We start from the raw sequence: 21,100 nt of genomic DNA on the forward strand, positions 1-21,100 counted from the left end.
TATTCTCTTTCACATCGATTCATTTACTCAGTTGTCTTGCCAGATCCTAACCTAAAATAAAATGTTTGGCATTGCCAAGAAATACATGAATGTTATGCAAGCAACTGTTCGGCCGCTCTTTGCTCCTCCAAAACGTCATGCGACTCAAGTTGGCATGATCGTTTCCACTCCACCTAGGGTTCCTGTATCCAAAGGAGTACGTATATTTATTTATTTCTAAAGTACCTTGTACATAATATTTTTAAAACCGAAAATCTGTCAAAGACATATCATAATTTGTGTTTAATACCATTGCTTTATTTTATGGTGTTTACCTAGTTTTATTGCAACATTTTAACGACTCGTCGCCGTGTCTGTGTTCCCGAGTATGATAAGGCTTAGTGTAAGTGGAAGGAATTTGTCATCACGTGACAATAACTATTACTTTTTATAGTTGACCTTCAAAGGAGCATGGCCTTCCACGGTCCACCCAACTAATATTAACATCACTTATATTTTTATTTTCACGTCAAAGTCTACGGAGTAATAAAAGACATCTCTGGTATAGGTACTCCGTCCTTGGCCATCTGATTGTCATGTATTGCATGTAGATACAAGTTATCTGTCCTAAGTACCTTATATAACGTCCAACATTGAAATAAATAATAATGAGTTTTAAAATGTTTTGCAGGAGCAATTGGTCCACATTCTATTCATCTATGTGGTTTGGTTAACTCCTGTCGCTTATTTTTTAAGTCAATTGAAGGTATGGCGTCGTGAATACCTTCAGTCTTAATTATTATTAAAATAATTATTTTATTTTGAGTATATATTTGTTTTTCTACACCACTACCATCTATAAAATAAAAGAAATACTATTTTGTTCCTTATAATAAAATTTATTAAATTGGAAATGGTTTAAATTGTAAGTTGCAATTACCAAAAACAGCACATTCGCTATTAATCTTTATTTTTGACAAATATTGGAATTATTTATAGTGTATATGTGTAGTCTTTGCTGATCGTGTAGATGATCCACAATAATATTCTCCAATGTTTTGTATTTCTTAAAAGCAATTTTTTTATATTGAATAGGTTTTTAATGATCATAAATTAAATATTTATATTATTATTACTAATAAATAAGGCAAGTATTTTGTAAATAGAATATTTAAGATGAACTAAACATATAATACAAGTAGAAAAAGGAACTTCCAAGAAGAAAAGAGAGTTTATAAATTAGGAATGATCATAAAAGGAACAGGAAAAGAAAATATGAGTTAGATCATCCACGTTCGTACTGCACTCACATATATCGCTATCCATTATTTGAAGTTTTGCCAAATGAGCAAAAATGCAAACATGACCAATGCGCATACGAATTATTGAGCTTGTAACAGTCTAAAATTTAATATAAAAAACTAAGATTTTGTAAGTATTGTAGGTTGAATTATATATACTCGTATATTTATTTTTAGGGCTGCTTTTGCAGGGCGATTTAAGACTAATAATTACATTAAATAAAATTGTAACTGGGCTCTGTCTGTACGGAAGATATATAAAAAAAAAATATTATAGGGGAGTTTTATGAACGCAATATATACCAAAACAATTATTTTTAGAATTTTTGTCTGTCTGTATATCTGTTTGTTTGTAAGTTTATGCACGTTAATCTCGGAAACGGCTAAATCGATTTCAATGCGGTTTTCACTAATGCGTTGCGGTTTGCTCCACTTTGTGTTAATTTTAATCCCTTCATAAATAAAAAAGTTATATCAATCTAAAGAATCACATATAAAATGTTATTAAAAAAGCGATCATTTGAATTGGCTGAACCTCTTTTTATTATATGCATTGATTTTCGAAAATTCTGTCTACTCATGCGAAGCCGGGTCGGATCTTTAATTATAAATAAACAAGCAAATGACGTTGTTTATGGATAAAAAGTAGGTAATCACAAGGCTATTGGCTTATATATTTTTTTAAATAGGTGAATATGGCCTGGTGGTTGTCTGGCAGAGAATGCCATCAGGTATTAAGTCCGCCCTGTAGACATTTTTCAATGTGTGCAAAAGTATAAATAAATAAATATGGAATAGTTACTCTGCCAGCGTATACTAATAGCGCTAGGGAGAGACGATGTATTTATTTATTTATTAGTACAAATATGTGTACATGGCGGACTTAATGCTAAAAGCATTCTCTCCCACTCAACCATAGGGAAGTGTCAGAATACTCGAATGCGGTACTACCAGTTATTGATATACATACATACTAAAATTACATATATTAACGAATAAATATATATGAATAACAAATATACTTACACATATATGATATATACTATATTATACACGAAATTGAGGAGAATAATATAAAGCACTTACTGCTCGGATAAAGAAAAAGTGAGCGTGAACGCTTTTTTTGAAAGACGGTTTAGTCGGTAGTCTCTTAATGGCATCGGGAAGCGCGTTCCAGAGTCGTGAAGAATGTAGGAGAAAAGAGTTTGAAGCGTAACCAGTACGGTGCGAGGGGAAAGTTAATTGGAGGAATTATTGGAATGAAGGTTACGTTCGTGAGTTTCAAAAAGATAATGGAATTTACTCCTTAAGTAGTTAGGAGACTGGGGGTTTCGATATTTCGTTTCGTATATTAGGATGAAAGCAGGTTTTTTTTAGTGAATGTACTGGAATGGTAGCTTCGCCTGCGCTAACGGTATACGCTGGTGGAGTACCAATGAGGGATGATAAGTGAGAATGAAAAGGCAGGCCAGTTAGCCCACCGTGATGAATACACCTGAAATTAGCACGATCGTTTCCAGAGGGAACTACGTAGAGGTTGATCTAGCAGAGTATATTGCTAGTATTGGGTCTTCCTCTCCGAAAAGGCAGGTCAACATATCCGGAATTCAGCACAATGACAAGGAGGACCACGTGTAGGTCAATGTGACGGCATATTGCTAGCAATGGAACTGGCAGTCCGCATTACTAACTCCCCCCCCCCCCGAACAAATCACTTAGCCCCATAGACTTGGGATAATTTTTATATATTTATTTAATAAGGTTCACCTACAACTCTTACATTTTACATGCTGCTTACTTCTAATATATAAAATTCTCGTGTCGCCGTGCTTGTTACCAAACTCCTCCAAAACGGCTTTATTGATTTTTATGAAATTTTGTGTGCATATCGGGTAGGTCTGAGAATCAGCCAACATCTATTTTTTATACCCCTCAATGATAAGGGTGACCCACCCCTAAATATTTTATTTTTTTGACAATTTTTTTTTATTTTTATTTTATTATGATTTAGCACTGAAAAATACATACAAATTCAAATTTTCACGCTTTTACGATCAACCCCTGTTTTATAATCGCAATTTTTATATTCCGCAATAGGGTTGCAAGTGTTGTTGGGGATATTTATTTATAATAAAATAAGTAATAGTTTTATAACGCCATTTCTTTATTCGCTTATTTTCCACAGACAATATCTATATATTATTTTTATTACCATAGACTGACAGTAGGCAAAAGCATAAACTTATACATTCTTAACACTCCGCCTCGATTTGATAATGTGAAGCATCTCAAATCGGTTAACAAAATATTTACTTATCTCTAGCTTACAATAAAGTTATTAGATACTTTTTATACATGTTATGAGAATGTGAAGCATTCTCAATTCTCAAGTTTAACAAACTTATTTATTTATATAATAATAAACTTATTTAGAAATTTTTTTTAAATAATCATAAACAAAATATTGTTAGGCATCTCAAATAATTATAAGAATTTACATAGTAACTTAATCACTAATACAGTATGCTTTATATACTTATTTCTAAATATAACATATTAAAAATAAAGATTAATATTGTATATGAAGTTTTTCACAACAGTTAATAAATTTCTCTGCACATAAACTTTTTGTTAAAATATCTGCTAAGTTATCATTAGATGAAACATAATCAATTAATAGTTCTTTTTTATTTACTAGGTCTTTTAAGAAATGAGTTTTAATGTCAATGTGCTTTGTTCGCTTGCTATTTTCATATGATTTTGCCATTTCTATAGCTCCTTTGTTATCTATATATAATACACATTCCACTTCACAATTATTAAAGTCTCTACATAATCCTTTTAGGTTTAGAAGTTCGCTGGCCGTCGTAGCCGCTGCTATATATTCCGCCTCTGCGGTGGAGAGGGCCACACAATTCTGTTTCCTGGAAAACCAATGTATTATGTTTCCCTGATACATAAACACACCTCCACTAACACTTTTTCTATCTAATTTGTTTCCTGCCCAATCAGCATCTGAATAAGCTTTTAAGTTTATATTTTCCATTCTCTTCTCATAACAAAGTCCTTTATCTCTTGTTTCTTTTAAGTATCTTAATACTCTTTTACTATGTTTCCAACATTCTTCTGTAGGTTTATCAAGAAACTGGCTAAGATATGACACAGAAAAACATATATCTGGTCGAGATACTGTTGCTATAAACATTAAACTTCCTATTAATTCTCGGTATGGAACATCTATTATTTTTTTATTTATGTCAATCTGAAGTTGTTTTTCCATAGGTGTTTTTGTTCCATTACATTCTGTCATATGAAACTTTTCTAACATCTTGTCTATCTGTCTTGTCTGAGTTATTTTAATTTTATTATTAACTTTTTCAATTTCCATTCCTAGAAATTTCTTTATATGACCAAGATTCTTAGCTTTAAATTCTACATATAACAATTGTTTCATTGTTTCGACAGATGTCTCTTCTCCCATTAATAAAATGTCGTCGACAAATACTAATAACCATATATTGTTTTTATAGTATAAACAAAAATCAAAGTCTGACCTTTTAAGTCCTGTTCTTAAAACAAAATTATTAAAACATTCATTCCAACATTTTGGGCTCTCTTTTAAACCGTATAAACTTCTATTTAATTTTAGAGTCTTTGTATTTGCTACTACTCCTTCTGGTACTTTTATATAAATATCTTCTTTTAATTTTCCATTTAGAAAAGCTGTTGGTATATCCAACTGGTGAATGGGATAGTCTTTTTGTACTGAGTGAGCAATAAATAGTCTGACTGTGCTCATTCTAGGTACAGGAGCATAATTGCTTGAAAAATAATTATTGTTTACAACTTGGAAGCCTTTAGCTACTAGTCTCGCCTTTTTCAGTCCATTTTCTTTTATAGTAAAGACCCACTTAGTGTCAATTGGTTTTTTATCTGTAGGCAACTCTGCTTCTGTCCATGTCTGTATATTTTCATGAGCTTTTAGTTCTTTATTGATTGCTGCTTGCCATTCTTTGTCATTTACTGCTTCTTTATAGTCTTTTGGTATAATTTCATTAACACAAATCAAACAATATGCCATATATAATTCATAGTCTTGTAGTTGTTTAGGTTTAGTAATTTTTCTTCCATATCTTGATGTATTTCCATTATTTTCAGCTTCTTCATAAATTAAGTCTTTTTGTGATTCTTCATCGGTTAAATTTATTCTATTTTCATTATTATTGACATTACTTTCTGTTATACATTCTTCTATTTCTATTTCGCTATCGTTTTTAGTTTTCTCATATATTGTCTTTATTCCATTGCTTTCATCATTTATTTTTATTAAATATTCTTCTTCTATTTCTTTTTTATATACAGTTTTATCTTCATCAAATATAACATCTGTAGAAATAATTATTTTATTATTTATTGGATTCCAAAGTCTATAGCCTGATCCTGAATATCCAACCATTATCATTTGTCTCGCCCTTGGCTGTAATTTATTAGGTTTTGGTAAAGTGACACTCCATGCTTTTGACCCAAAAACTTTCATTTTGTGTAACATATTTCTTCCATGCCATAATAAAGCTGGTGTTTTTCCTCCTAGAACTGTTGTAGGACTTCTATTTAGTTCATATGCTGAGCAGCAAATTGCTTCTCCCCATAAATGTTTAGGTAATTTGGTTTCAGCAAACTTTGTTCTTACTTTATTTAATAATGTCCTATTCATCCGTTCACTTGTCCCATTTTGTTGAGGACTGTATGGTGCAGTATATTGTATTACAATTCCTTTATCTTTACAATAACGTTTAAATGATGCTGAAGTAAATTCACCTCCATTGTCTAGTCTAATCTTCTTTGTTTTTATCCCTAATTGAGTTTTTAAATTTTTTATATATTCAATAATATTTTGTTCTGCTTCATTCTTTTTTCTCAACAATTTTATTACAAGAAAATGTGAGTAATGATCTATTAGTACTTGGAAATATTTTTCTCCATTAAGACTAGTCGGTGTTATTGGTCCACATACATCAGAACTAATTAGATCTCCAATCTGTTTACAATTATTCTTATCGGTGGTATAAAATGATCTTCTAGTACTTTTACCCATTATACAACTTTCACACCTACCTTTAGATATAGGTAGTCCCAGTATTTTGAGACCAATTCTGTTTAAATGGCCAAGTCTTCTATGCCATAAGTTTCCTTCATTATCCCTTGACAACATTGCTTGTTCTTTAGTAATATTTAACGTTAGTATGTATAGATTATTGTATTTCTTTCCATATATTTTATGTCCATATTTATTTATTATAACTGTATTTTGTGTAAATGTTATACTGAATCCTTTTCTTGTCATTACATCAACAGATAATAAATTATGTGTTAATTTTTCTACTATAACTGCTTCAATTCTTATTTTTTCATTATTAAAGAAACATTTCAAAATACCTTTTTCATTTGCAATAAGCTTTTCTCCATTAGCAATATTTATTTCTATTGCCTGTATTTTCTCTATATTATTCATATACTGTTTCATGTTCGTAGTAACCATATGATTTGTTGCTCCCGAGTCTAAGATAAAAGTATTCTGATTATTTACTTGTCTTGACATGGCATTCATGGCAATGAAGTTATTATATGATCCTCTTGTTATTAAAATTTCCATATGATCTACCTCTAGCTCTATCTCTAGAACCACGGTACATATATCTATCTCTAGATGGTCTGTAGACATTTCTTTGTCTGTTATTATGGACATGTGCCTTAAATATTTGTTCTGTTGACTCCATACTCATTGTTTCTTTATTTATAATTTTTATTTCTTCATCCAATAATCTTGATTTGACAAATTCTAATGTAATTTCTGTGTTTAAGGTTTCTATGGCTGTTATGACATACTCATAATCTTCATTTAATGTTAATAATAAATGACATATTTTGTCCTGTTCGTCAATTTTATTTTCAATATTTTCTAATTCTCTTAAAATCTGATCGAATTGTTGAAAATGGTCTTCTAGTTTTGTACCTCTTTTTAATTTTAATGATAGTAGTTTTCTTTTTAATGTCAATTTCGAAAATACACTTTTTCTTTCAAATATGGCGTCCAATTTAGTGAACATGTCTTTGGCGGATTTGCAATCTTGAACATGATGCAAATATTTATCAGATATGCACTGTATGATTATTGATTTTGCTGTCGCCTCATTTCTCATTCTAGTACATTCTTCATTTTTATCATCTTTAATTTCATCATCACTTAAAATATTTAGAACTTGTTTCTCGTCCAACAAAGCCCGAACTCTGAATTTCCATTGAGCGTAATTATCCCCTTTCAATTGTGGAAGTAAGTTTACACTCGCCATTTTTACTATATAATTTTGTTAATTTATTTTTATTACTTACATTTTTGCCCATAACCTTTGTTGTTGGGGATATTTATTTATAATAAAATAAGTAATAGTTTTTTTTTTTTTTTCTTTTTTGTGGCGTTCACCCCGATATTAGGGTATTTTGCCAAGAACAAAACGGGGAAACGATAATAGTAATAAAAATACCTAACACAAACGAATTTAGAAAGGATAAGGATTAGGTCTAGGATATTTATAGGATATGAAGGATATACTTGTACATATGAGAATATACTTATAAATATATAGGAAAAGCAATTGATGCAACTATAAATATATTCATGTAATATAACTAAATCTTAATATTGTTATCATATATATATGAAGATAGTATTTTATAGATAATAGAATCATTGGAAGAAAGTAGAGTAAGAATAGAAGTTGGGAATGGAACACGGATGGATCGGAGATGATTAAAAAGGGAGGTGTGGTCAAATTTAGAACATGAGAAGAATATATGATTCAAGTCCGCCACTTCAGCACCGCAATTACACGACGAACTTTGTACAATACCAAGCTTGTATAAATGAGAAGGTGTGCATACGTGACCTAGACGCATACGAGTTATAATAGTTGTTGTGGTCTTTCCAAGCTTTAATTTACAAAACCATGGTTTGAAAGGAATATCGGGTTGTATAAGGCGATAAAATCTTCCTTTTATTGTACTTGTTTTTTCCCAATATTCCTTCCAGGCATACCTTAAATATATTTTTGGGAGACAAGCTAGGTCACTACAGTAATTATGATACGGATACATATCACCACAAGTTACAGCCTCTCTTGCAATAAGGTCAGCTTTGTCATTGCCGCTAATACCACTGTGTCCTGGTAACCAGGCAAAAGAAACGGAATAACCTCTCAACATGCAAAGATAAAGACTTTGTCTTATGTCACAAATAATGGGATAAACTGGTTTTGATTTAAACGGATATTTGGCTAGAGCTTGCAAAGAGCTCATAGAGTCAGTGAAAACTATTGCCTTATGTAATTTCATTAAAAGTATATATTCTACAGCTTTTAAAATACCATAACATTCCCCGGTAAAAACTGAAGACTCCGGTGGAAGTTTAATTTTTTGAACGATATTAAATTGTGAATGAAACACACCCACACCTACACAACCGCTATTGTCTGGTTTTGATGCATCAGTAAAGATGTAGTGCCATTCATTCCATTCAATGTCAGTTATAAACATAAATTTGGCATTCAATTCTGAATCATTTTTTAATAACCCAAAATCATATTTAATATTAGGAGATAAAACTAAAGATTGATATGAGCATTTATAAATGGGAAAACAGGACGATGTAAAAGTGGGAGATTCTATGGATTTATATTTTTCATAACTTTGTATTAAACATGGAGGTTTTTTATGTTTCCAATAAGATGAAGACGAAATAAAGATATGTAGTTGAGATAACTTTTGAATAAGCGGATGATCAGATAATTGTAAACAACGAAAAAGAAGCGATCAGATAGATATTGCCTTCTTAAAACCAAAGGTGGATCACCGACTTCGAGCTGTAAAGCATTGATTGGACTTGATTTCATTGCTCCAGAGATAATCCTCAAGGCCTTTGATTGAATTAAATCCAATTTCTTAAAAGCAAATGAACTTCCTGGAGCTAACAAAAAAGTTCCATAATCAATGACACTCCTTATAAGACCATTATAAGCAAGTTTTAGTGAAACGGGATGTGCTCCCCACCAAACTCCAGCAAGGCACCTAAGAATGTTGAGGTTACGCTCACATTTCGTAGAAATATAATTACAGTGGGACAGACCTGTTAATTTATTATCTAGCACGATACCTAAAAATTTAATTTCAGTCTTTATAGGAATGTATGAGTTATCATAAAGCACCTTAATTTGTTGCGGTGATCTCATTCTTGAAAACAAAACTACACTACTCTTGGTTACAGAAAGATTAAGACCATTTGCATCTAACCACGTTTTTAACAAATCTAATGAATCAGATAATTTGGCAGAAGCAGATTCTATGGACTTCGCAATAAAATATAATAAAAGATCATCAGCATATTGTAAAATTTTGACGGATTTATCAAGGAATAATTCTAGATCGTATGTGTATATGTTAAATAAGATTGGACTGAGAACAGATCCTTGTGGAAGGCCTTTCCATACTGTTCTAGATAATTTGGTATCTTCATCTAAATTCATATATATTGTTCTTTCTGATAAAATATTAATAATGAAATTAGAAAGCATTACCGGTACATTTAGAGCTTGTAATTTAGTTTTTAAAATAGAAATTATTACATTATCATAGGCAGAATTTATATCTAAAAAGGCTGAGAGGATTGACAAATTTTGTGAGAAAGCTATATGAATATCTGAAATAAGAATGCTCACATTATCTAAGGTGCTCTTACCTTTCCTAAAACCAAACTGGTTCGGGGATAGTAAGTTATTACTTTCTAAAAACCATTCTAGACGGTTTTTCACTAAATGTTCAGCTAGCTTTAGTAAGACAGAGGAAAGTGCAACAGGACGGTATGAAGATGGTTCAGAAGGTGGTTTATGAGGCTTTAGAAATGGTATAATAATCTGAGACTTCCATGAAGTAGGTATATTTCCCGAAATAATTATGGAATTAATTATATTTAAAAAGTAAATTAATGTCGCATCGCTAGCATTTTTAAAAAAGGAATACGGTATACCGTCTTCTCCCGGTGCAGAGTCTTTAATAGAAGCTAGAACACCTTTAAGTTCTACTAGAGTAAAAGGAGAGTCAAGTTCGAATAATTCGTCAGAGACGGATAGAGAAATATTGTAAAGGCATTCCGGCACATAACTAGGAGCAAGACGATCTAAAAATTTATTCGCTAAAGTTAAATCGAGTGCAGAACGTGATGTATGATCACTAAAGGCAGATCTGAATCTTTTAATATTATTCCAAACGACTGATGAATTAACTTCTGGACAGATAGAAGAACAAAATCTTCTCCAGCCTTCTAATTTCTTTTTTTTCAGTAGTTTTCGAGTAGAACGTGAAACTGCGGTGTAAATTTCAAAATTTTCTGGTGTCATGTAATTATTATAATTTTTTTCAGCCTCTTTACGATTTTTAATTGCTTCCGTACAATCTTTGTCCCACCAAGGTGGCGAGGGAATTTTCCCTGAAGCACTATTTTTAACAGGAAATAATAAATCAGCAACCTCCTTCATATTTATCATCAAGTCATTACAACATTGATGTTCATTTCCATGGTAAACAATAGGTAACTCCGATATTTTATTATCTAAATATTGTTTGTAAATATTCCAGTCTACATTTGATAAATTATATTTAAGCCGAGGACCACTCTTTCGACTTGAGGGAATGGAAATTGGAAAAGAAAGAATGAGGGGAAAGTGATCGCTTCCGAAAGTAGAGGAATGAGGATACCACGACAGTGAAGAAGCTAAATCAGAAGAACATATTGAAATGTCAGGAGCACTAAACCCTTCATTCGGTGCAGTTCTACGTGTTGGTACATCTGAGTTAATAATACATAAGTTGTAAGTGTCAATTATCGTCAGGAGTTTTCCACCATAAAAATTAGAAGTAGAACTGCCCCACGATTGGTGTTGAGCATTAAAATCGCCCATTACGAGAAAAGGTTTAGGTAAAATTGAAAATAATTGTTCTAGTTGTGAATATATTTGGCATGTAGGATCAGGAATATATAAAGTAACAAAACAGATACCATTTATAATTATAGCAGCTGCATTAATGCCGCTATATACAGGAAGCGAAAAAGAAGAAAAAGGAAGGGAGTTTTTGACCAATATGGCAACACCGCCATATCCGTCAGCTCTATCATCACGGAGACTTGTAAAGCCTGAAATCCTAAAAGGATATCCTGGCTTTAACCAAGTCTCTTGGAGAGCTATTATAAAAGGATTATATTTATTAATTAAATAAAATAAGTCTGATTTCTTGTTTGTTATGCTACGACAGTTCCACTGAATTATTAGGACTTTGTAATCCATTGTGAGAAGTTAATAATTGAGAAAATACATTGTAAATGGCATCGTTGGACGGTGGTAAAGTTGTTTGTATCATTTTCGATTGCGATAATACTTTAATAAGCATGAGAATAATATCAAAGATGGATTGATTATTGTCAATATTATTTGATGATAATGCACAACCATTAGAGGGAGCAGGAATATTATATTCCTTAACTATGGCTTCATGGGCAGAACGATCATATCCTTGTTGTGCTTTTTGAGGAGAGCGTGGTTTAAGTGTAACTGTTTTTTTATATGATGATTGAATATGTGGTAATGATGATTTCTCTTTAAGGAAAGAAGATTGAAAATGAGATTTATTGGACAGAGATGATGATGTTAATACATCTGAATATAGTTTAGAAGTGGGAGGATGAAATTTTGATGCTTCAGCATAAGAAACACAACTGTGGGCCATTGTTTCTTTAATGGCTTTCTGACGTGCATATTCAGGACATTTCTTACTAATTGCTGAATGAGAACCATTACACAAGATACAAGAAACATTTTCCTCATCTACTTCACATTTATCACCTGTATGATTTAGCCTGCATTTATAACATCGAGGATTTGAACGACACTGCATCTTGACATGTCCGAACCTACAGCAGTTATAGCATTGGATAGTGGGGTAAATGTACAAATCTACAGTTAATGATGTGTAAAACATAAATACTCTTTTTGGTAATATTTGTCCATCAAAAGTAATAACAATGGTTTCAGTATTAATAAAACTTGGTTGTCCTTCATTAATGGTCTTTTTCTTAATTCTTCTGGTTTTTAGAATTCTCCCACAACCTATAGGTACTGATATATTTTGGATTACTTCCTCTTCTGTCCAATCTTTAGGAATACCCCTCACAATTCCCATACGGGTTACATGGAAAGAAGGTATAAATGCCTTAAAATTATGTGTTTCTAAGTGACTATTATTTAAAAATGCATTTGCATTTTCAAAATTTGAGAAAGAAAGCGATAAACGGTTTCTTCCTATTCTTTTGAGGCTACCATTCACTATATTATTTATCTTATTAGTGTGTAAAAAGCGACCAAATGCAATAGGATGTAATGTAGTGTTATCATTAGGATGTGTTTCATTTTTTTGTACATGAACGACATAAGGAGCTACATCCTCGGCATTGTACAAAGTTCTGCTTAAAGTACTGGGTGGAGAAGCAGGTTTAACAGACTCGGTATTATTTACAACTGGTATTGATACTTGAGTTTGATTCTCATCCTCAATACATTGACAATCACTATCTTTAATTTTAGATTCGAGACCTTTGGTGTGCCTCCTTCGTTTTTTATTGCAATGTTTGCAAATGCGACGTTCGCCACGTACTCGCTTACGTTTAGAACTTGCAACGCTAGAACCATCTGTGTCCATACTAGATTCACCCAATATATCAAAACTATTATTAAATGGGATAGTTATATTTGCAGACACCTGGGGGTTGTCCCCCCAGGGTCTATAGGTGGATCCATAATGTCTAGTTAATATAGGTAATTTACTTACCAATATTTACAGCAACAAACACTATTACTACAAAATATACAATTATATATACAATCTAATACACAATATATAAATAAGACTAATCCTTATATAATTAAAAATAAAATTAATTTAAAGAAGATCAAAAAACACTCCCGCTTTTTTAAACGTTTCCCGCGCTTTTTCAACAGATTTCAAGTAATAGTTTTATAACGCCAATTCTTTATTCGCTTATTTTCCACAGACAATATCTATATATTATTTTTATTACCATAGACTGACAGTAGGCAAAAGCATAAACTTATACATTCTTAACAGCAAGATGACAATCTAATATAATAATTGTAGTACGATAAATATTTATGTATAGTTCTAGAAATAATGTATATGGTAAAACAACGTTTGCCGAGTCAGCTAGTAATAATATAAAAATAATAGGCGAACACCACATCTATTATTATAATATATAATCTATAACTTGTAGAACCAGTACAATCCTTTATCTATACTTAATCAATCTAGCATTAGGAAGCAAATATGCTATGTAACAACATTTTTAAATAATTAGTAATCGATTCTGAAGTATTCGCGCAGTGTTTGCTGTTTATATACATAACTAATTGTATCTCACGACTTCACTCGTGATTGTATTGTGATGTAGAATAACCTATAAACTTCTTTTAGAATAAACTATGAAATGCAAAAATAAATTTTCAAATTCTATTAAAACCGAATAGTTCCTGAGATTAGCACATTCAAACAAACAAAAAATTTTCCACTTTCCTGACTCAAGCGATTAACCTTGTACGGGCAAAACTTGTGTTGTGTTCACAAAGTAGGTAGATTAATAAATCAACATGTGTGATGTTATTTAAATTACTCTATGTATGTTTATATTTTTTTTAAATATTTACCCTGTTTTGTTCTCTAATTTTTCTTTGTATTTACATTTATTTCCACACTTATATGTTTAATCACTGCATTTTTTAGAATAAATATCCATTACAATTAATAATATAAATCAAACAAGGGCCTTATTGAATCATGAAAGAAGCTAAACAGACTCCAATAGAAGATTTAGCTGATTTACGAAGCTATTTCACGTCTCACAATGTTATCAGGGAACACATAGCTCATAGTTCAAAAGTGCATTCTGTAGGCTGGTCTTGTGATGGTAGACGCCTTGCTTCTGGTTCATATGATAAAAGTGTTGTCACATTCACCTTGGAAAGAAACAGATTGGTAAGTTTATCGTAAATTTCTTATATCTAGGTTATGCCGTATCGGAATATAATTATAGTTTGTTTCATATTAATGAAAATGTAAAAAAGAATAATTACTTGAGCATAAGATAGTCTGCAGATGTCCTATATTAATGCAAATTAAGCATCGAATAATTGAATGAATGTTTCGGTTTGTTACTCCATTTAGTTTAATAAAACTTAATAAAAAATCAACCAAGTTTTGTTAAAATTATCACAGAAAGATTCTAAATGCAATTGGTAAAAAGGTGAAACATTTATTCAATTGATCGATTTTATCTGGCTCATCAGTAGATGGGCCTCAAAAACGTCATATTCTTCATATTTCACCACTGAAAAGTTACAATAAAATAAAAACTTTTTAATTTGTATTACTTATTATTATTATATTTCATTGTCAACTTAAAATGGAAATAATTGTTGCTTTCAAGGTTCAAGACTTTGTGTTTCGAGGGCACACAGGGTCAGTGGATCAACTGTGCTGGCATGCTTCACATCCTGACTTATTAAGCACAGCCAGCGGTGACAAATCTGTTAGGATATGGGATACAAGGTAACTAACTATATTTGTTTTATTATTATTGTAGTCTATAAATAAGTTTGTATCTGCCAAAGTACAATGGATTTTAATCTAAGTTTCACTATAATTAAATATTTTTTATAAAAGGTTTGCTACATACAAAAAGTTTATTTATAATATACTATATCCTAACTAAACTTTTAATATGAAACCAATCATCCATAAACAACTTTAGTGCAGTAGTGTGCAGACCAGTTGGCCGATGGTGATAAATTCAACAAGAATTAACTACAATAGTTTATAAGGAGAATCACATGGAAATGCACCTGATATGTTATACTGCTAGTAATTGGGCATTTAGAACACTATTACTAATAATTCTTTTCTCCTCAGTACTCTACCTATCTTCTAAGATAATGAAAGTAGAGCCATATCTGACAAGTGTTCTGTTTTTTCTGCTCTTGTTATTACAGTTATTTGTTTTAGATCCCACAAATGTGCAGCAACAATAGCAACAAAGGGTGAGAATATCAACATAGCGTGGTCACCCAATGGCAGCACAATAGCTGTGGGAAACAAGGAGGATCTGGTTTCCTTCATAGACACAAAGACTTATAAAGTGGTCTGTAATTATATACTGCACTAGTTTATTCTCCTACTTCATCTCTGTAATAGGAGTATGTTGATTAATTGGGATAAATGGCATTGATTTATTAGGATTAATGGCAATTCATTAAGGATACCATAAGCATCACAGTGTATTTAGTAATGTTTAAGTTTACTTAGTACTTTTAGTTTATTTATCCTCTCTTTATCACACTCTCTCTTTGTTGCTGCCTCTGTATACTTTACTAGTACCAAAACTGTCCAAAAAAATAACTGAATTTCTCCAAACATATTTCACTTTTCTGTAACAATTTTATTGTCTAAAATTTCATGAAAAGAAAATTTTTACCCTAAAAAATGAAAAAAGTACCCAATCTGGCAACTCTGTTATTAAATTCTATTGAAACATACATAATAAAGTTCTTATTTGTTTCACTGATAGGTTGTTGAAGAGCAATTCAATTTTGAAGTAAATGAAATCTCATGGAATAACTCATCAGATCTCTTCTACTTGACCAATGGACTTGGATGTGTTCATATATTAACGTAAGTCACCAACTGCTTTTTTAATTCATATTACCTAATGGACAATTCAAATGTTACAAATACAAATAAATAATTTATACCTACGTCTTATGATCAATGTGCCTTAAATTACATCATCTAGTATTATATTTCTATTATAATTTCGATTTACTATATATGTTATAATATACTCGTAGGTTACATAGCTTCACAATTTTTTTTTATATTTTTGCCTGCTACTTCATTGCGTGCATTTTAGAAGTAATATCACTAATGAAGTAAATGACTTTTCGAAGCTGTATCAATATAAAACATACATCAGATTTTAAAATAGACCTTCAAGAATACAATTGTGAAATCTGCATTAAATTTGGTGCACTAGTTTGTATGCAATGCCAGATCAAACATACAGATAAACAAAAGTTCTAAAAATTATTGTTTTGGCATCTTTTGTTTTTATTAAGGCCTCTTATATTATTTTTTCTAAAATATCTCCCTTGAACAAAAATCATCTAGTTACAATTTTACTAGTTTTTTTTTAATGGGTGAAAATGGCATGGTAATCCTGCCTGTGCTATCGGTTTACTCGGGGCACCAGTGAGGGATGATAGGTGAGGATGAAAAGGCAGGTGATTTAGCTCTTTGTGATGAATTCAAGTCACGATAGTTTCCAGTCGACCTGATACCCTATATTGATAGCAATGGGGACTACCCTCCCCATTACTAATAATCCCTTTTCTCCATTTTATTAGTACTATTAGTATAAAAGAAAATATTGTAAATTATGAAGTGCTATTTTTAAAGTATTATATACTTGTATTTATACTTTTTCAGATATCCCTCGCTGGAACTGCAAACGGTTTTAAAGGCGCACCCTGGCACGTGTATCTGCATCGAGCACGATCCCACCGGAAGGTACTTTGCTACCGGCTCAGCTGATGCACTCGTTTCATTATGGGATGTCAATGAGCTTGCGTGTTTAAGAGTTTTTTCAAGGTATGTATAGTCACAATCAGATTTTTTCATTATACTTAATTTTAAAATATTACTTTTTAAATAATTTACTCGTATTATTTGACAAAAGTAACGAACAAGCATACAGTACCAGGTGAAACTCGCATTGTTGACATTGAGGCAAAAAGCCATCGGTAAAAAATTGGAAGTTTCCCTAAAATTGCAGTATACGCAATCATATAGATGGAAAAAATTGTGCCTGGAACCAAATACTCGCTACTTTTCTATTTCCTACTGAGCAGCAGCGGGAATGTGTTGCTTGCTTTGAAGGAAGCTGGCGTGATGATATGGTGATATTTTAAATAAAATATAAAATTTGTTTACAGCACTGTCTTGTCTCCGATGTAGCGGAAATAAGGGCCATTGTTGCCATATTACATAAAATATAAATTTTATTTTAATGTTTCGATATAAAAGGTTGCAACACCTACCTAGTTTACTACTTTTTTAACTTTTTTTTATATTAGGTTGGAATGGCCGGTACGAACATTGTCATTTAGCTTCGATGGTCGGCTGTTGGCGTCAGGCAGCGAGGATCATATTATAGATATTGGAGACACAGAGACTGGTATACTTTTCAATTATTGTAAATTAATATTATTCAATTTCCTTTTTTGCTAATACTTATCTAAAGAGGCTTTTTGAGATGAATGTCATGTTTTTAAATTTATTTGTGTAATAATATTTTTTTATATTTTTAGGTGAGAAAGTAGCTGAGATACCTGTGCAAGCATCCACGTTCACAGTGGCCTGGCATCCATCCCGTTACTTAGTGGCCTTCGCTTGCGAGGATAAGGAGCCGCCAGAGAGGAAAAGGGATGCTGGAAATCTCAAACTGTGGGGGTTACCAAATAACGGCTAGACTCCCTAACCATTTTGTGTTATTGTGAAGACGATTGTGATTTTACCTCTAATGCGGTACCTCTGTTGACTATAATTAATAGTAGTCTGCATACCCCAAATAAAACTGAAATGAATGATGAATGTTCATACCATAAAAAGGACTGAATTAGGTTATGATAAATAAAAATAGTATAAAATATAATTATTATTTTTAAAAGTATTTATACAATATCACATAGATACATTCGTCATATATTGATTTCTTTTGTAAAAACACAACCCCATTTTTTTTTATATACATATTGTCCTAAGAACTTTACTTATTACCAGGTTTCAGTCTGGAAACGTCCATCTCGCTCCATATTCTTCAAAATTTCTTTAGCGTCTTCAGTAGAGTGACCACCAGACGCGATGACCTCCACAATAGCTTCGCGCACATTGTCTGGCATATTTTTAGCGTTTCCCGACAGAAATATGCTAGCTTTTTCCGTGTTAATGAGACACCATAGATCGTTCTTGTATTCTATTATTTTGTGTTGCACATATCTGTGAAGATAACTAAATGGTCACAACAAATCCAAATAACCTAATCGCTTCTGACCACCCTACCATTACTTGATTTTTACTGCAATTGTGGTAAGCTAATATGATATAAGGTGAATCATTTCTGAAATCTGTGAAAGTCTAAAAGTAATCGCATTTCACTGATAAGTATCTTTATTAGACACACTTTTATTAGATTAGAGGATCGCGAACAGTCGATGGTTCTGTTCATTTTTATAAGCGACAAAAGAAATACCAATTTCCTTCATATGGTTCGCGTAAACTTATTTTAAATTGACGATAGAGACTTTATGCGACGTGATTACAAATAAATAAATAATCTATTTGTGGGGTACCTCTTTCTATTACATCTTTCTATTGTTCCCTATTGGCTACCCTTTACGGCCTTAGTCTTCTAAGTTCTTTCTTATAATATACATATATTTCTAATTTCCATTCCTTGTTTATTATTTATTACCTACGTTGCAACCCGTAAACTTGCTAACCTAATTCTTTTAAATAGAAGTTATAATGTACTAACATTTTTTCCTCTTGGTCTCTTGAGAAGGCACAATACAAACTTAATTTCCCATTAGCTACCAACATTTCTAATTCATTCCTGCAGTGATAATCTTTGTCTTTATACCGGCAACCGAAGAAAAGGTGCATTGTTTGTTTATTCAGTGTATCCTGTATATCACATTCTTGTAATAAACTTCTAAAGGGAGCCAATCCTGTGCCTGGTCCAATTAAAATATTTGGTATATTCTGAAATAAAAGAGAGCTTGGTTTAAGAACACTAAGCCAACACACACAGGCTATGAGTGAATGAATATATAACGCGAAAATGGAAGGAAAAATGCAAATGACAGAATAAAGAGTGTCACCCCTAGCGGATGGCAGTAAGGCAGACTATTCGTTTTTTGATCATATTTATTCGACTAATAGCTTTTTGCTCGCCACTTTGTACGAATGGATTTCAGAAGTAGAAAATCCAATGAAAAAATAAACATTTCTAAATAGCATATGTAGATAAAACATATACAGGTTTTTATGTTAGACATTCAGGAATACAACGGTGGAACCGCATTGAATTTGGATTACTGCACTATTTTTGCGTGAAGCTAGACCAAACAGCAAAATTTCTAAAAATAGTTATTTTGATTCTAATACTAATTAAACCCCTAATAAAATTAATTAAGACTGCGTAATAATTTTTTTTCTAAAATATCTCCCATCAACAGAGATCGTCTAGTTACAATTTTAATAGTATTATTAGTATAAAAGAAAATATTTGTAAGATATATATTTGTACTTTTTCAGCTATCCCTCGCCGTAACTGCAAACGGTTTTGAATGTGCACCTTGACCTTAAGTTACAATTTTATTATTATATATATTTAACTTTTATATTGAACCCATTCTGTTAAAAAACTGCCACTTTACACTCCATATATTTTCACTTTCCCCTATCTCTTATAGACTCTAAAGAAAATATAATAATAAAGCATGTAACTTTTGTTGCTGAATCTAAATAATAATAATACCTTATCTTGGGGAAAAACAAACGTTCCTTTCTTAATCCAAGCATAAACTTTGTCCCCTGGATTTAATCCGGCTAACCAGTTAGAACACAATCCAAGACGAACTTTCTTTAGGTTTGTGTAATATTTAACAACGGCGACGAGTAATTCTACATTGCGCCCACTGCTGGGAAGACAGCTGCTGGCGATGGAGAATGAACGAGGTTTTATTGTAGAGAATAGTTCGAATAATATATCTATAGACAGTTCAGAGGCAGATTTGTGAAAATCGTGTAGGACCTGCAAGAGTGAGAAAAATATTTTTTTTTGTTAATGTGTAATAACATGTAAAAACTTGTGTCACATGAATAATATTCGCACAGACGTATCTTGACTAGTATTTTTTTCTTTTGGGTAACACCACAAGTACGCTATAACTAAATCACTATGTAAAATAAACAAGGAAATGTATTTTACAGGGGAAATTTCTGTTATAGCAATTCAGAAACGAATAAGTAGTGACATTGTCAAATTTGGTATGGTGGATGCTCTAAATAGCAATCGAGATCGCCAGTTTATTTAGTACTCCTGATAGTATGATAAAAATCTATATAAGCACCTCAAGTATCGTCCTCTTTGGTCTCCTACAATAGTTTAGCCAATCTTCTTGTCCCTCAGGAGAGCTAAGCTCTCTACATTTATCTTTTTCTAATTTATCCCTTGATACTAATGCTAGAAGTGAAAAAACATATTGCGTAGGGTATGCTCGTAAGTCCCAATATTGTTCGGCGATTTCATACAATGTTAGTGGGGTATGAAGAAAATCTGGAACTGGCATGTCTGGAAAAAAAGAACCTACATACACACTTTGTACAGAAAAAATATGCTTTTTTTACTATATCTTTAATATTTCTGAAGAACTTCAAAAACGAGCGGCAATTTTAAGTGTATTTTAAGCATCAGAATGTGACAAAATAAAATTTCTAATTTCCTCACATATGGTGTTCCTTGTTTTCAGTTTACGTGTGTGAATAAGCTCCTAATTCAGGTATAAATTATGTACTATTACAGGTATGAA

The 21,100-nt window shown here is 31.8% G+C and overlaps 2 protein-coding genes and 1 long non-coding RNA gene across 7 annotated transcripts in view; 2 read left to right on the forward strand and 1 right to left on the reverse strand.

Annotated features, from left to right (window-relative positions):
• On the forward strand, window positions 1-18,956 carry LOC113514238 (THO complex subunit 3). Of its 4 annotated transcripts, none has more exons than XM_031908118.2 (8): window positions 117-196; window positions 14,178-14,429; window positions 14,881-15,002; window positions 15,456-15,591; window positions 16,018-16,121; window positions 16,935-17,096; window positions 17,582-17,682; window positions 17,816-18,956. In XM_031908118.2, the coding sequence occupies exons 2-8, from the start codon at window positions 14,232-14,234 to the stop codon at window positions 17,974-17,976; spliced, it is 984 nt and encodes a 327-aa protein (XP_031763978.1). In that variant the 5' UTR covers window positions 117-196; window positions 14,178-14,231; the 3' UTR covers window positions 17,977-18,956. The 4 variants fall into 4 exon arrangements, with proteins under 4 accessions (XP_052751316.1, XP_031763978.1, XP_026754065.1 ...); XM_026898264.3 differs by lacking the exon at window positions 117-196 and adding an exon at window positions 13,739-14,022; XM_052895356.1 differs by lacking the exon at window positions 14,178-14,429 and having other exon boundaries at window positions 1-196.
• Window positions 10,216-12,441, forward strand: LOC128200796 (uncharacterized). 2 transcript variants are annotated; one of them, XR_008252877.1, is made up of 2 exons: window positions 10,216-11,733; window positions 11,988-12,441. It is a non-coding gene; the product is annotated as an uncharacterized LOC128200796 (long non-coding RNA). The 2 variants fall into 2 exon arrangements; XR_008252878.1 differs by having other exon boundaries at window positions 10,216-11,725.
• LOC113514237 (NADPH-dependent diflavin oxidoreductase 1) overlaps window positions 18,148-21,100 on the reverse strand; it is a 13,156-nt gene continuing 10,203 nt past the window's right edge. The window contains exons 4-7 of the mRNA XM_026898262.3: window positions 20,642-20,862; window positions 20,047-20,322; window positions 19,042-19,268; window positions 18,148-18,503 (exon numbers count right to left, since the gene is read on the reverse strand). Coding sequence (XP_026754063.1) covers window positions 18,281-18,503; window positions 19,042-19,268; window positions 20,047-20,322; window positions 20,642-20,862 — 947 coding nt within the window. The 3' untranslated portion in view covers window positions 18,148-18,280. The remainder of the gene's footprint in view (window positions 18,504-19,041; window positions 19,269-20,046; window positions 20,323-20,641; window positions 20,863-21,100) is intronic.

Source organism: Galleria mellonella, unplaced genomic scaffold (assembly GCF_026898425.1).
Source record: "Galleria mellonella isolate WM207_F2 unplaced genomic scaffold, CSIRO_AGI_GalMel_v1 utg270, whole genome shotgun sequence".
In the NCBI taxonomy this organism is placed as follows: Eukaryota; Metazoa; Arthropoda; class Insecta; order Lepidoptera; family Pyralidae; genus Galleria; species Galleria mellonella.

Excerpts from the sequence above, each read along its gene's own strand:
- LOC113514238 (XM_031908118.2), top strand. The coding sequence starts at position 14,232 with ATGAAAGAAGCTAAACAGACTCCAATAGAAGATTTAGCTGATTTACGA. Across the intron at positions 14,430-14,880 it reads CCTTGGAAAGAAACAGATTG|GTTCAAGACTTTGTGTTTCG; the intron begins GTAAGTTTATCG and ends GTTGCTTTCAAG. Across the intron at positions 15,003-15,455 it reads GTTAGGATATGGGATACAAG|ATCCCACAAATGTGCAGCAA; the intron begins GTAACTAACTAT and ends TATTTGTTTTAG.